Source organism: Streptopelia decaocto (assembly GCF_964273445.1).
Source record: "Streptopelia decaocto genome assembly, chromosome: 1".
Taxonomy (NCBI): domain Eukaryota; kingdom Metazoa; phylum Chordata; class Aves; order Columbiformes; family Columbidae; genus Streptopelia; species Streptopelia decaocto.
The window spans coordinates 78,466,330-78,482,882 of record NC_138663.1 but is presented as its reverse complement, the minus strand read 5'-3'; the positions used below and the strand labels follow the sequence as shown (position 1 = coordinate 78,482,882).

At 42.9% G+C, this 16,553-nt stretch overlaps 1 protein-coding gene across 5 annotated transcripts in view; it reads left to right on the top strand.

Annotated features, from left to right (window-relative positions):
* The first annotated feature begins 1,024 nt into the window (after positions 1 to 1,024).
* BCAT1 (branched chain amino acid transaminase 1) overlaps positions 1,025 to 16,553 on the top strand; it is a 71,602-nt gene continuing 56,073 nt past the window's right edge. For 2 of the 5 annotated variants that reach the window (XM_082045449.1, XM_082045445.1), the window contains exon 1: positions 8,005 to 8,372. In XM_082045449.1, the coding sequence (XP_081901575.1) occupies positions 8,268 to 8,372 (105 nt within the window). In that variant the 5' untranslated portion in view covers positions 8,005 to 8,267. Of the gene's footprint in view, positions 1,205 to 5,174; positions 5,338 to 8,004; positions 8,373 to 16,553 lie in introns of those variants that run through there. The other 3 variants (XM_082045447.1, XM_082045448.1, XM_082045446.1) reach the window with 3 other exon arrangements.

Genomic DNA, 16,553 nt, shown 5'->3' with positions numbered 1-16,553 from the left:
GGGTTCCTAGCTGAATTACCACAAACAGGAATTTCTCCACTGAAAAGGAAACAGCGTTTAACCTACTGTTTGGTGCAAGGGTATAGGACATAGAATAATTTAGGTTGGAAAAGACCTTTAAGATCACCAAGTCCAACCATTAACCTAACACTGCCAAGTTCACAACATGTCCCTAAGCACCACATCTACATGTCTTTTAAATGTCTCCAGGGATGGCAACTCCACCACTTCCCTGGGCAGCCTGTTCCAGTGCTTCACAACCCTTTCTGTGAAGAATTTTTTCCTGATATCCAGTCTAAACCTCCCCTGGTACAGCTTGAGGCCATTTCCTCTTGTCCTATCACTTGTTACTTGGGAGAAGAGACCAACACCCTCCATGTTACAACCTCCTTTCAGGGAGTTGTAGACAGCAATGAGGTCTCCCCATAGCCTCCTTTTCTCCAGGCTGAACAGCCCCAGTTCCCTCAGCCGTTCCTCATCAGACTTGTGCTCCAGGCCCCTCATCAGCTTTGTTGCCTTTCTCTGAACTCTCTCCAGCACCTCAATGTCTTCCCTGTAGTGAGGGGCCCAAAACTGAACACAGGATTCAAGGTGAGGCCTCACCAGTGCTGAGTACAGGGGGATGATAACCTCCCTAGTCCTCCTGGCCACACTATTCCTGATACAAGCCAGGATGCTGTTGGCCTTTTTGGCCACGCTGCTGGCTCGTATTAAGCCGGCTGTTGACCAACACCCCTCAGATCCTTTAAGATCCAGGAGCAGCAACGGTTATACCGAAGAAACGGCCTGCCGCAGCTTCGAGTTGCCAGTGTAGCTGACCGCGGGCAAAACGCAAGTGATCCACAACCTCTTTATTTTCCCTTTTTCGGTGCCTGGTTCTGAACCTCTGCTCGGTTCTTCCGCGACCAGGTGCGGCGCCGGCCCACACACCGGCCACCAGGTGGAGCCGGGAGGAAGAGAAACGCTAGGGGCCGGGGGGGAGGCGGCGCAGCTACACGGGAGCGGCGGGAGGGGCCGGGCGTGTGAGGGGTTCACCGTCTCCTCGTGAGCCCAGCGTCCCTGAGGCAGCGAGCGGGGTTATAACTGCAAAGCCGGGGACTGGAGCTCGAGCGGTGACACCTCCTGTGGTCGACGGCTAAAAGATACTTTTAATTGTCTTAAAATCAGCCACGCCGCGAGCCAACAGTTCGGAGTCCTATAAGCGGTGAGTGCAACCTGAAAAAAATGTCTTGAAAATGTCTGGCTGGTTTGTTGTGTGCTTCTGGAGTCATTTTAGGCTTGTTTTAATTCAGAGTGGGGAACCACAACGTGCCTTTAAAACACGAAGCCGATATTGAGCTTTTTATAGGGAGTCGTTTGTGCTGCAATGCTGTGTGTCAGCCCCTCTCTCGGCTGGCAGGAGTTGGAGCCGTCAGGTTGTGATATGGAGATTGGGAAAGTGGACCTGCCACTTGACACAGCCCAGCTGCTTCCTTTTCTCCAGGCACTCAAAAGGTCTTACAGTAACATCAGAGAGATCAAGATTTCACATTGACTTCTACAATTCTAATTCTGTGTGTCCAGAGGAGGGCAATGAAGCTGGTGAGGAGTCTGGAGCACAAGTCTGATGAGGAGTGGCTGAGGGAACTGGGGCTGTTTAGCCTGGAGAAAAGGAGGCTGAGGGGAGACCTCATTGCTGTCTACAACTACCTGAAAGCAGGTTGTAGGTCTCTTCTCCCAAGCAGCAAGTGATAGGACAAGAGAAAATGGACTCAAGTTGCACCAGGGGAGGTTTAGATTGGATATCAGGAAAAAATTCTTCACAGAAAGGATTGTGAAGCATTGGAACAGGCTGCCCAGGGGAGTGGCAGAGTCACCATCCCTGGAGGCATTTAAAAGACATGTAGATGTGGTGCTTAGGGACATGTTGTGAACTTGGCAGTGTTAGGTTAATGGTTGGACTTGGTGATCTTAAAGGTCTTTTCCAACCTAAATGATTCTGTGACCTTATGTGGAGAGAACTATTCTCAGCTTGCTTACACCCCTCTGGAAAAAAATACAACAGCACAAAATATCAAGTGTTTCCCCTCTCTGACTTTTCTGCCAGTTTTTAAGCAGTCCTCGGTGGGGGAGAAAGAGACAACTTAGTGGTTACGAAATCTTTGGTAGTTACCTTGCATGGGTAAAGTGAGCTTGTGAGGAGTCATGGTGCTTCCCTTAAAAGTTGAAGGGGTGGGTTGATTTTGATGACAACTCAGGTTTCAGTGGCCAGGGTGCTAAAGCCTGACATGGTGCCAGCCGAGGGGACCCCCTTGCTGCCTCAGCCTCTGAGGTGCTGCCATCACTGCAGCATCTCCCTGCTCCCCCATTCCCACCTCTGGGAACTCATTTCAGATGCCTTTTGAAGGCTTTGCTTCAGAAGTGTGATTGACACTTTTACTTTCTGCGATGTGGCAGAAGCTGGCCCCATTGTGGCAGGGCTGTGGGGCAGGAAGTGCTGAGGTAAGGCAAACATGGCAGCCTGGAACCTTCTGGAAGAGGCTGGTGGGGAGAGGGAGGCCTAGTGCCTCCCCCCTCCTCCTGCCACCACTGAGGAGGCTGTGAGGAGAGGAGCTGGAAAACACAAGTCTGGAAGAAATGTTGTAAACAAACTCTGTTCTTGGTTAATTCGCAGAGTGTAATGTTTTTCTTGCCTCTCAGGGCAGGAGTGACACATTCACAAAGTGCTTATTTAAAGAAGAATGCGTAAAAGGCTCTTTCCCTGAGTGGGTGGGAGTTAAAGGACTGGGGATGTTGTGTTTATTTGGTTCCAGTTACCCTCACACATGCTGGTCTTTTCAGCCTTTTTCTTAGTGTTTTCTGGTTTTCAGGTGTTCTGTGGCTTCTTTCCTTCTTCCCTCATGACTCTTGTTTTTTAATATTTCTTTGTGAGAGTGTAATTACGCAGTCTACTTCTTTGTGAGGATGCCAGCTTAGATACTTCCTGCTCTTTAGCATCTACAAAAATTACTTCCTACTCCCATGCTTTTTATCCTTTTTTTTTTTTTTCTAAATCTAGATTGCTCTATTAATCCATTTTACTGCAGAGCCCACACACAGTGGATTTGGCATGTCCAAGAATGTGGAAAAATGGCATGAGGCTGGAAACGAGGCAACGAGCACGAGCAGAAGGTGCTGCCACAAAAAGATCTTGCGTCTCTGAAAATAATATCCACTGAAACCTGACAGCTCACTTGAGCCCTTCTGTGAGGTGGCATGTGCCTGACCTGTGACTATGAGAGAGGCCACTGTGCCTTTATTTTTCTGTTTGTACAAAGAATCCTGTTTCTTCTCCTTTTCCAAAATGAAGACTAGTAACTGCAATCATCACTTTCTCTGTTTAAGGCTTAGTATTGTAGCTTCTCCTCTCATTCGTTTGTAGCCCAAAATGACAACAGTCTAAATGACATGTCCTTCTCTGAAATAAAAATAATTTTTAAATGATCTTACTGTAATATTTTGTACATACATGAGCATATATGTATAATATTCCCATAACACATTTTTCTTTTATTACTTTTTTTTTTTCTGTCAGGAAGTTTCTACACCACCAACCTAATTCTCATCCAAAGTTTTCTCTTTCCCCCACTTCAGGGCTTTAGAACTTACCACAACTGTATTCCCAGTTCTGCAAGGCAGCTACATGGAAATCATGTCCTGTAGTTACCTTCTAAATAGTTCCGAAGAGTTTTAGTTTTGGGACTGAAATCAGTCACAGGTTTTCCCTGGAGAATATTTTAGATGAAAGTTGATGTTTCCTCATTTTGAATATTTGTGCCAGTGCATTTTCATGCAGCTGCAGAAACTAAGTATGATTAAGTTTTAGTACAAAAGCAAACTATTTCAGAAAGATCAAAGCATACCATTCTGATCTTTTTTAAGAAGATGCATGTTTATTTTATTTTTTAAATAGCTTTGGAACACATTTCAGAAAGGCTTATATTACAAAAAGCTTTGAAAATTTTAAAATATCAAAATAAAACCAAAACACAAATTTTGTCAAAATAATACCTTTTCATTTAATCAAAATTGCTTTCCCCACATTTTACTACAGGAAGTTTTCATTCTGTTTCAGAAGGAAAAAAATAAATCTCAGAATCTCAGCTTTCTCTTAAATGGAAAACCTGGTTTCTACCTACCTATCTTCTTTATGCAGACCAGGGTTTTAAGAGGAAACATTTGAAAGTATATCAAGCCCATAATTCCTTGTAGAATTATGAAATGATACAAGCTGCCTCTTTCAAAATTCCCCATTGGCTTTATATCTTAGAGCCTTTTCATTTTCCTAACAGTAGTTCCTCACATTTCTGTGGCTAAAATGTGAGTCTGTTCAGTTCTGGTTTGGATAATGTGTATGATTGAAAACCCTTTGGCCTTCTGCAAAAGTTCCACTCAGGAGCCCACAGTAAGCAGAAGGAATGCTGTGCTGTTCTGCACGGCTCCTGTACAGACCAGCAAAATGAATGGAACACACTAATCACAGGTTTTTGTGGCCACTCTACAAATATAATCAGCCCCTAGGGTCCCAGGTATCACAGCTCCTGTTCACCTTGTGAATCTCTAGAACTTGTGGAAACACTTTGGACTCAAAGCATATAAATTACCTAATTCTCTTATACCTGTGAAAAACTTACTTATTAAAGCTTCTAAAGTTTAACAGTGCTGTCAAGCGTTCACAGAATGCTTTGCATTAATGGAAAATCTTGTGTAGAAATGAACAAGGAATATGAAATATTCATAATGTAAAAAAATTATGTGATTATTGGTCAATCAGTACAACTGATTAAATCAGTAGAGGTAAAGTCAATGTCCCCTGCATTATAACTTCTGGAATGCTACATAAGGAAGTGTAACTGAATAGAGGTAATGCAAGCCAACTGCAAAAAGTATGTCTGTATGACACCATTTACTAATGGCAATTTCAGTTTTGGGGGTGTTGCAGCACGACGCAAGTTTTGAGGTAAGTTCTGTAGCTTATCTGAGTTCTGGTCTCCTTTTTTTAAATTTTTATTTGCAAGTTCAGGGCCAGCTTGATTATCAATGAAAACATATATTTTTAATATCTATGCTAGCTAACTCAGTGTTTTGGCTTTGCACAACTCCTCTGTAGTTCAGATAACATTTCTCCTTTCCCTTTCCTTTCTTTCTCCTATTAGTTCCAACCAGACCATGGATTCTGCTCTTCACCTCAACAATTGGCAGTAGTTTGAGGATAACTTGAAATACATCATTACGGTGGAGCATGATGCAGAGAGCTTAGAAGGAAAAAGGGCTCACAGCACAACACTGTTCCGACTGGCAAACTGAGGTCTGGAAACGGTAAAGGTACATTCAAACACCTTTTGTTCTGTAGGGATTCAGGAAGTAAGTCTGGAGAAACAGTAGAACCTATAATAAGGAATGCAAAGAGATGCAGGTAAGTATCACATTGAGGGGCAGATTCAGCATGACTTTTCTGAAAGGAAATCCTGACCTGCCTGTCTAGAAACTTCTTTGAAGGATTCAGTGAACATGCAGACAGTAGAGGCCCAGTTGATATAGTCTACCTGGATTTCCAAAGGACTTGACAAGGTCCCTTACTGAAGGCTTATAGAAAATAAGCTCCCATAAGAAGGGTGCTTTCATGGTTGCTCTCATTAATTGGTTAAAAGATAAGAAACAGAAGAGAGAATCTGTACAATTGATAAAATGGTAGGGAAATGGAGTTAAATGGAGAAAGGACAGATTTGCTGCTGAGATTAAAACTTTCAAGGTGTTAAACAATTCAGCTAAACTAGAGCTATCTGCGTGGAGTTGGAGAAGGACCTTACAAGGTTGAATACGCAGTGGTCAAAACAACATAATAATGTCTGCAAGTATAAAATTATGCATGTGGCAAAAAAAATGCAAAATTTATGTAAACAGCTATGAGCTATGAATGACCTGTTACCTTTCAGGAGAGAAATCTTGGAATTAGGTATTTTGTAAAAATATCAGTTCATTACATTGCTCAGGAACAGTCAAATTAGGAAACAGAATACCAGGCATTATTAGGAAAAGAGGGGAAAAAAGCAAATTAAAAGTAAATAGGGCTACCTGCATTTTGAGAGGTTTGTGCAGTTCATGTCCCCATCCTAAATAAAGGAAGACCAAGGGTATGTAACTTTTTATATTAAGACTAAACAGATTAGGACTCTTCATCTGGAAAAAGGAGTGGGCTGACAGAGGATTCAACAGTAGTCTGTAAAATTGCAAATGACGTAGAGGGGATGAATATTTTGATCTTTCTTTGTGTGTATAGTCTCACAGTGTCAGAAGAAGGGAGCATGATGTGAAATTTTCAAGTGGCAGGTTCAAAATAAAACAAAATTATGTGTTTTTCCACAGAACAGAGCTAAATTGTATAGCTCATTAGCACAAGATCCTGTGGATGCCAAATTTTACATGCATTCAAGGAACAAATAAAGTAACAGAAAAAAAATAAAGCCATGAAGAGCTTGTTAATCCTAAAGAATCCGTCTTTCAGGAAAGTGCTGTGGTACAAAGCCCTCGTGGCTAAAAGAGCATTTCAGGCAAGTGCCCCTCCATGCTTATTCTGTTGTTTTAACTCCTCTGTAGGCATCATTATTGTCAACTGTCAGAGACAGGATACTGATTTAAGTGGACCTTTGGTCTGACCCAGTGTGGTTGTTCCTATGTTGTGGCTGTAATCTGAAGGTAATTCATAGGGAATGGATTATGTTGCTCTCTTGAGCACTGAGTAGTGGTTCACTGATAAAGAATTGTGTCTGTTTGATGCTGCTTTGCTGCCTTCTCTGCCTCCTGTTTTTTGCTCCATCTTTTTATTCTCTCCTGAATAGTCACTAAGATATCACTGTTCACATGAACTTTCATTTTGGGTAGCATCATTTACCAATGTTTCTTTGGAATCCAAATTTTTGTGATTCCATTAAATAGTGCTTTCTTACCTGGCTGAAGAGTGGCAGGAACAGAAAGATGCTTGTGTTTATGTAACCAATCTCTGGCACCACACAAGAGAGGACTATTTGCATACATCATGCAAAGCAGAACCTGACACTTTTGACAGTACCACTGAGATGAAATAGCTTTCTACTGCTGCTCTCGGGCAGATCCAAAGAGGAAAAGCCTTACAAAAACAGTAGTAAGGGAAGACTTAACCATAAAATCAGTAAAGATGAAAGTAAGCACATTGTGAACACTACACAGTGGTTACTGTCATTTTCTCCTAAAAATTCATGGGTTTGTCATACTACTACTGTACAGTTTGACTGGCAGCAGCGCTGTTGGAAGTAACAGAGCAGGCCAGCCTGTTATGTTTATTCTTTTGTCTTTGGGTGCTGGGCACCTGCCTGCCAGCTACCTGTGCACAGACCTCAGAGACACAGCAGTACACGCTGGGGGGTTCTAAGATGGCCACCTGAGGTGTGAAGGCTCAGCTACAGAGTCTTCTGCATGGGCTAGGTACTGGTTAGCAGGGCCAAGACCTGGAGCCCCGTTGTGAAACGCGTGGCAGTCCTGGCTAGCTCCACACAAAATGGGTTGCGTGGGCCCCGCCTGTGTGCGTTTCAAGTGCTGGAGGACTTGGCACAAGTTGAGCACCTAGCGGTGGAAGGCCTGGGCAAAGCCTGCCTTGCAGCTGAAGGGCTTGCTAGCGATGGGAGGGATCAACTGCGAGGTGTTTGCTGTTTCAGACAACTTGGACGCCGAGGAGGAGGAAATGAGTCAGAGACCGAAAATGATGAGTTTCTTAATGCTCGTTAAGGGAGAGCGGTAGTAAGAACATGTTATCCTCGGTATAAGTGACAGTAAAAGCATTTAATTGTCTCTGCTTGGTAGGTGCAGTGCATGATGCGGGGCCATTTTAGGGACGATCCACCACCGACCCTGCAAGCCCACCTGCCTTTACAGATGTGTGCGGGCGGTGGGTGAGTTCCCGCCGGCCTTGGCCCCGTCCCTGCCCGGGGCGCTGCCAGTGCTTCCCCAGAGCGAGGGGGAAGCGCAGGGCGGCCCGGCGGGAGGTGTGCGCGGCCGCGGGAAGGGGCGAGGCGGGGCAGCTCACAGCCCCTCGCCGCGTTCCCCTGCGGCGGCCGGCGTGCGCGCCGCCCTCGCCCGCTGATGCAATCGGAACCCGCAAGCGGCGGCAGCAGCGGCCACGGCAGCAGCAGCTCCGCTCCGGCGGCGCCCGCAGGCGGATCAGCCGGCCTTGAGCCCGCTTCCCCGCGGCAGGGAATTACCCCCCGTTTGCCAGCATGATGAAGGTAAAGCGGAGCGGGTTTCCTGCCAGAACCCTCTTGTCCATCCTTCGGGGGATGCGGAGTAGCAGAGAGACTTTTCCTTGGCAAACACGGAAAGCGGTAGTTCACATCTTTATTTGCAGATTTTAATGCGCTTATTTGTTATTTATGCTTTGTAAGGGATATTTCTGTCCCCAAGAGATTTATTGTTTTAAGATTCGGAAGCAGGATGTGTGTGATTCTACGTCTTTCCATGTTCTTTCGTTTCAGACAGCATGTATGGAAAAGAAATGATGAGTCGGGAAGGAGAGGGGGGGAAGGGAAGGTGTATAATTTCCTCGGGGCGGGGGGGGAGCGGGGGAGCGGATTTCTTACTGTTTAGTTGTAACACGGGACTCCGGATGATTAAAAAGAAACCACAAAGGGTATGGTCCCCTGGCAGGCATCATGCCGGCTTATGCATGTGAGTTTATTATAGATCTTATGTCTGCCATTGTACTAAAATAGACCATGAGTAAAAGCCAGTAACATGTATTTAGAGTTTTGAGTAATTTCAGAAATAACTCTAAATAATGGAAGAGGAGTTGTCAGTAGCGAACACTAACGTGAGAGATGAGCATTTGTACCAGCTATCTTTGTATAGATGTCATGTTTGTGTTCTGCTAAGTGAGGCTGATCTGAGGATTAAAAAGAAGTCTTCCTTGTCCAAGACAAAGGACATGGAGATATCATAGGTGTTTTCAGTTAGATGGAGGGAACAGGTGCACTAAGACTAATTTTTGTGTTTTGAAGGAGTTTTGTGCTGGGCTGAGTGTGAAATTCACAGCTGCAGCCTAATGCCAGGGTTAGTAGTTGCGGAAAAACAAGATTGAGTTATTTGCCGTCCTTGGGTAACTATAACAGGTGGAATATGGGCACAACAAGTATGTGGCTGGCAGGTGTCTCTCCAGCTCCTCTCTGCTGCTGATGACAAATGACACTCTTATTACATCCTAGATGTCATCAGCCTTGCTCTTTCCAAAGAGGTGGGTCTAGCAGTGGTGCAGATGCTACTGATGATGGTGAGACTAGGACAGGACAGTACTCTGGAGAGGCCTCAGGAGGCTCTGATTAGCCCCATTTGCACTTAGGGCAACTGGAGAGTGGCAGACCAGCCATGGCAGAACACTGATCTGAAACTGCTCAGGGAAAATACCCAAGCAGCTGCCCCCAGCCAGAATGCTTAGGGACAGAATGCAAGTGCGTCAAGAATTGAAGCAGACTGTCATGTTTTATATCGCTTTTGATGTACCTGTTGTGTGTCTAGGAAAGAGGGCATGACCCTGGTCTCCGGGGTGTTATCCAGCACCTGTCAGTAATGCTCAGGCATGCCTGTGCAAAAAATGAGTCGCAGGCAAGCCACAGATCTACCTGTTTGCTCAGAGTGGTGCTGGCACCTCATTGAGTTCTTCTCACCTGCACAAAGCCTTACTTTGCTTTGTATTTTTACAGTAGAAAAGGCATCATGAAGCAATAGCTAGGGCAGTAAAAGTACACTCTTGTCACTTGCAAGTGGTGTAGCCTTGGGCAAGTAATTTCTGTCTGAGCCCTTTACCCTTTATTTGCCTCATCTGTTCAGACCGCAAGCTCTTCAGGGTTATGGCTGTCACCGTATTTGTAGAGCATGTGTCAAAGATGCAGAAAATTACCATTTGATTGTCATGATACTTATGCAAAAGTCAATACATTTATAAAGGTAGCAGTAAGCAACACCGTTATTACAGCTCCTTATCCCTTCATCTCCCCTGTCATCATTTCCTGCTTTTAGTCACAACCCTCCCTTTCTCCTTGAACCATTTCCAGCCCAACCTCAACCCTCTCTGGACTGTTCAAAGGAATATTGTGTACTGAAATGAATTATGCCTCTGGTTTCTGCAGTCCTGCCTTGTCCACCTATTGCTTTGATTGTTTCTGACAGGCCTAGCACTTATAGCAATGTGTGACCCAGTGGATATCCTGAGTTTTTTTTTTCCTGTGGAAATTGAGTATTGAAATCTGCTGTAAAGTCATAGCTAAAAAAAGAAGATTGCAAAATCATTAGGTAGCTTTAACAGAGTTGTGATCTTGCTAAACCAGTCCATAGGCCATATCCTTGGTTTAATCTGACAGATGAAAATAATTCAAATGGAATTTACTAGTGATGAACTCATCCTTGGGAGGGCAATGTTAGGAAAGGAGCTAAATCAGCTCTTTAACTGTGTAAGCACTCAGTTACTCTGAATTTGTTGAGCCATTTTAAAACAATTTATTTGGTGTGGGCATGCTAAACAATTGGGTAAATTCTATTTGGAAAATTTGCACAATTAGCCTTTTTAGACCAGCTGTGTGAGGACTGGCATCTTCATGTCACTACAGTGACATATTATGTGTTTCACAGTGCTAGATGAGCTCACAGAGACTTCAATACTGAGTGTGGCTTTTCATAATAAATTGTGGCTATCCAGCTGCCACAGTGGCTTTAATGTAGAGATTAAATGCACAACCTTCATCTTGAGTGTCTGAATTTCAGTGATACTTGGGCATAAATCAAAGTAGTACGTGACCCTCAGTTGTTACCTGTACTCACGCACTTGCAACTCAATACCTCCAGTTCTTAACATAGGATGAAGTGAATAGGTGGTCCCATTTACCTTGGAAACATTTTCATTACTTTATGAGTTTAAAGGAACAGGTAATATCACCTCATAAAAATACAGCACGTGTTGTAGAAGGGCAACTTAGCAAATATTACCATATGCTATTGCAGATGAAAATGCAGTGTTATTCTTATGGAAAGGCCTGATGTTGCCCTTTGGTGTGTATATCAAATGATCCAAGAGTTAAAACAAACTAAATAATTGAAACTATCTTTAAAACGATCAAGAGGTCTTTTGTGACCGATTGGTCTTTTGTGCATCTTGGCCCATAGTTTATTACTGTTTTTACAAACTTAATGTCATAATACCCTTCCAACAGAGTTACTCATTTACTTTCTTCCCTGGAGGTCTGCAGTTTGTTAGGTTTTAGATGCATTAATGAAGTGCAGCATATGATTTCTCAGTAGGTACAGAGCTATTGCTAATTCAGTTTGCCTGTTAGAGCATTTCACACAATATTTGATAAAAACAGTCTTGGCAAGCAGAGAAAGTATATTGTTTTTCCTGGTATGTGAATAGGGTTTAATTCCACAAGGTTTTGCTTGTGTTAATTTCCAGCAGCATTCAAAGATCAGCGCCACACAAAGCAGGTCCACTTGTTTAGTTTTATTTAGACTGTTGTTATAGGGGTCATCACTTCTGTAATAAATGCTTGAATTTGCATTACCCTTACCAAGAATTAACTTTTTTAAAACTTTGATGCTGAGAAGCTGAAGGAACTGGGTTTGTTCAGTCTTGTGAAGAGAAGGCTTTGGGGTGATGTAATAGCAGCTGTCCAAAATCTAGAGGAAAATCAAGGTGAGGCCAGACTTTGCAATGATGTATGGTAGAAGGACAAGAGACAATGGCATAATTTGAAATGAAGAAGGTTCAGACTGAATATAAGGAAAACATTCTCCCCACAAGGGCAGTCAGGCAGTGGAATGGGTTGCCAGGAGAGGCTGTGCAGCTTCCATCCTTGGAGCTCTCAAGACTCAGCTGTATAAAGCCTTGAGAAACCTGGTCTGAGCTCAGAGCTGACCCTGCTTTGAGCAGGAGTTGGTACTGGAGACCTCCTGAGGCGCCTTTCAGACTGGATTTTCTTACGGTGCTGGAAAAAAGCTTATCAGCTAGGATTTTTTTTTTTAATCCAGTCTTAGTCTTTGACACAGTAGTGTGGATCAGTACATGTTTGTCCAGAGCTCTGCTTGCTAAGCTTTTAACAGTACAAAGAACTGGTCTTTAAAGTCACCAGTATAGGCAGATTTCTTTGCAGAAAGTAATTTCTTCAGCATGTCAGTAGAATAACAATATTTTGTTCTTCTCTTTTATCTTGAGGAACTCAAATGCTTAACAGAAGAGGTTGCACAGGAATGTTGGTGCAAGTCTCTTCACAAGATTTTTACTTTATTTGGACAATTTGGAGTTTGTTGGGGTGGGGGGGGCTTGCTCCACTTTCCCCCCTTTTCCCCAAGTCTTGTTGCTTTAATTACCTTACTGAGATCTGTGGTAAGGTTTATCAATACTCCATCAATTTGCCTACTGTTGAGCCAGATAAGAGGACTGTACCTCCTTCCTACTCTCTCAACACCTTCCCTCTAAGTCCTGTATTTTCTTTCCCCATCCACATTGGAGTGCCACGCTAGTAGCAAGCACTGTTTTCATGTCATGTCATGTCAGTTGGGCAAAATATTTAAGGTGACATATATATAAAATTAATGTTCTGTTCTGCCATTTCCATGTGAACTGGATTTCAACAGTGTTCAAATGAGATTTAGTTCTAAGATGGTTTAAAATGCTTACGATTAGCTTCATAAATTCAGAAATGACAAAGACATTCTAGTCAAGAGTATTGATATTCATGTGGGTTGAAGCTGGGCAAAACCCTTTGTTCATGGAGGTGTTACAAGTAAGTTATTTGTCTATTTAGATTTATTGAGCTGAGCAGAGCTGGTAGATCATTACAGGTGTTGAACTATAAGAGGACAAGTCTACATTACTTGTCATAGGCCTGTTTATTAATTACTAGAGCCATTTCTTAGTATTTCAAAGTTGTTATTTTTATAATAGAGACTATCATTCTTGATTTGTAATGACCTTTTACTATGCTATAATTTTGGCAAAGTGCCTCTGTTTGCTTCGCATGCCTAATGCACGCTTAATGTTTACACCTCTACAAATACTTCGTCTGTGACCGTATTTTTTCCAAGGCCACTTTTAATGTGCTGAGTGCTATTTTGCTCTCGAATTCCCTGGGCAGAATCCAGTTTGCTCTGGGCACTGTCAACAAATGATAGAGGACTTCAGATGAAGGGCTTGCTCACAAGGTATGAAGAAAGGACACACAGGCTAATTTTAATGCAACTCCAAACTTCCGGTTTGTTATAATTTGTGATTTTTCCCTTAGAGTTGTTACAGAGTTGAATATACACTAAGTAGGTGGAGTATCTGGCTTTGTCACTAGTTTAAAATATTTAACCTCTTTTAAGCACATCTTGACACACTTGTCATCAAGACAAGCAGCTTCTTGTGGTTGTTATCTTGTTTTTTTTCTGCATTCAAGGGAGTAATGCATGACACTATATGTCAACGCTGTTGTTGTGCTGTGTTTTCCTTGGTTTGTTAGTAAGCTTCCACGGAATTATTTACATTTGCTTAGTGTGATGGATTACACTTCCTACCTTTCGTTGCACCCACTGAAACTCATGACGACTGTAAATCAAGAAAAGTTACTAACATATTCTGAGCTGGACATCTATCATGCAAATATGTTCCCTCTCTAGTTTGTTCTTAATTTGCACAAGAACACAAACATCATTGTAGGTACTATCTTCAATATTGTAATGCTAGTTAGGTCTCTTCCTAGTGCCCTTTACATCAAGAAGAAAGCTTCTACTTTCTTTCTACTTTCTTGAGTTGCATCCAGTTAAATCAAATTAAGGCAGTATTTGAACACACAACAAAAGATGTGTCACAGGGATATATATAATCCAGGCTGTGGTAAAGGCCAGGGACAGATTTCCCATCAAGTCAAACCAATTATACCAGGCTTAAAACTCGCTGGAGCTAGTATAGGCAGGTCTTCTGCAGCCATCACCTGCGTGCTCTTACGCAAGAAGCTTGCATAGGGGCACAGCTGTGAGTGCACAGCCAAAAACATATAAATCATTTACACTTGTTCTTCTTCCTTGAGAAAAACTGTAATGGATCTGATGGGTATGTCTCTATAAGGAAGAGGAGCTGTAGATTTAGTTCCTGGGGAGCTGTGCACCTCCCAGGTGCCAGGTTCTGGCACCTGTCCACCTCCCAGTGAGCTCTCTGAAGCATCTGCCATCCAGTGTGAGGTGTGCCGATGGGACAATCTATGCCTAAATTTCCTCTCTGTAGAAGAGACAGATGTTTCTACCTTCCTTCACTTAGGTGGTGTGACTGTGGAGCCAGTATCAATTTTTAAGGCTTCCAAGTATTAGAGTGAGAAGGTTCATTTAAAGCTTATAAATAATGAAGGTCTCAGTTCTTTACTTGGAACAAACAGTAGAAAAACTGCAAGCATCATACAGACCAGCCCTCCATCAGGACCAAGAGAAAACACAGTCTTTGCAACACCTCTGGAGAAACCCCACTTTCTGTTTTGGTGGTGGTGGGTTTTGTTTGCTTTTCCTACCCTGGTTTGCATTACCCATTTAAAGAGACGTACTAGATCACTCAAGCCTTGAAAGCTCAATTGTGCAGCGTTGTGACCAAATGTCCAGGCAGAACACACATCTAGGTGTACACAGTTCTGCCTGCAAGCAAAAAAACTGGGACTGTGGTCGGCTATTTGAAAAGAGCAGCACTGCAGAGAAGTGCATTTATAAGAAGTGCGCCTCTGGCTGGACAGGCAGAGGGCACCTGCAGTGTTGAGCCCATTCCGATGCCCAGGTTGGATAGCTGCTGCCATGCTTTATCAGCTTCATCTGTTGGACATTTAACAGCTAAACAAACCCCTTGGGAACAGGCAATAACTGCACTAACAGCCTAATGCAACACAGAAAGTCATGCTTCTTATGCTTTTGCACCCGTGGCATTTGATACTCAATAATGAATTAAATAGGCCATGTGAAGTTATCAGGGCTAGATGTGATATCAAGCCTGCATATGTCTGCCCTTTGCAGACCAGCAACCATGTGCACAGTTGCATAATGTTTTATTGTGCCTGCTGTTACTCGAGAGCCAGCTCTGTAAGTTTCTGCTTTAGTATTTCTAGTGGGACTGTGTACAGGACTTGTGGTGAAAAAAGTAACTAATTTCTTCTCCAAAAGTTTATTTTTCCCCCAGAGCTTTTGTTTTCAGTGTGTGATTCATCATTGCTCAGCATCTTATGTAAACCCTTATTCCAGTGCAAAATGGACTTAAATGGGACACGGTCTAAGCACTCTGAGAATAGCTACAAATGACCTCTTACACAGGCCAGTGATCAGGCCTCACTCTGTGTTTCTTCTGGTTCCACTGCAGTTATGAGGGAGATTGCAAACAGGAGTATGTCCTTAAATACAGGTTTTTGTCTGCTAGCTCTTTAAGCATGTCAGTTCTCATTTTGGAATCCATCACTGTCTCTGCTGTTGTGGGTTTGGTTTTGTTTGTTTTTGTTCTCCTTCCCCTCGGAGCCTACGGTGATTTATTTGCGAACTGCAGAAGCTTTAGTCTTCTGCACTAAATTGTCTACTTCCAGCTCTAACCCCTCAGTGACATTTCAGACAATGATTTTATTTGTTTCTACTGTGTGTGCATTCATGTTATTCACATTATCGTTTGGTAATTACATCAGGCCACTTGCCATGGTCATCAGCTGCTGGATCTGTGTGTAGTTTCCACCATCAGGGAATTCTTTAAACCAGATCTGTTCTTTACCTGTATTAGCTGTCTCAGGATAAAAAATACAGCCAGTATAACTGAATCCCTGTGGAAAATAAACAGAATATTGTTTATTGTGCTTAGGCTGATCTTTGCTGGTGTAACTATAGTTAAAAGTGCATCCCATAGCTCTGGTTAACTGTACTATAAAATCTTAAAATGCTAATTTAGTACCTAGCATTATAGAATACATGAGTAAAGAGAAATGTTAGAGAAAACATAAAGAACACAAGCTTCCTTGTGGTTAACAGCAAGGCCCTTTTACAGTAGTAGGGAAAAGTATGTAATAGCATTTATACCCTTATTACCAATTTTATGTAGATTTCATATCAATGGGAACTGGGCCTAAACACAATAAAACCATGGTGACTTCAAGAATTTTGAGTAATAACCATATCACATTGCCATGAGACCCTTATCTAGTTAGAAAACAGGCAGATGAATTTATACGTCAAACAGACCCAGCTGGTTGCTTTAACATGTTTTTCTTTATGCCATTCTAGCAAACAATGCACTTGTGAAAAACCTAATTAATGCTAGAACAGACAAACAAACCAACAAAAGAGGCACTTAGAGGCACTGTTCATAGGAGTTAGAGATAAAAGAGCTCCATTAGATCATCTGCCTCTTCCCCGAATAGCACGAGGCTGTTTTCCTCAATCAGAAGGGGAGAGTTGTTGAACTGAGCAAGAGGGTAAAGATGAGGAAATGGCACTGGGGAGTGACAGAGCAACAGGAGGGTCATAGAAAGGAA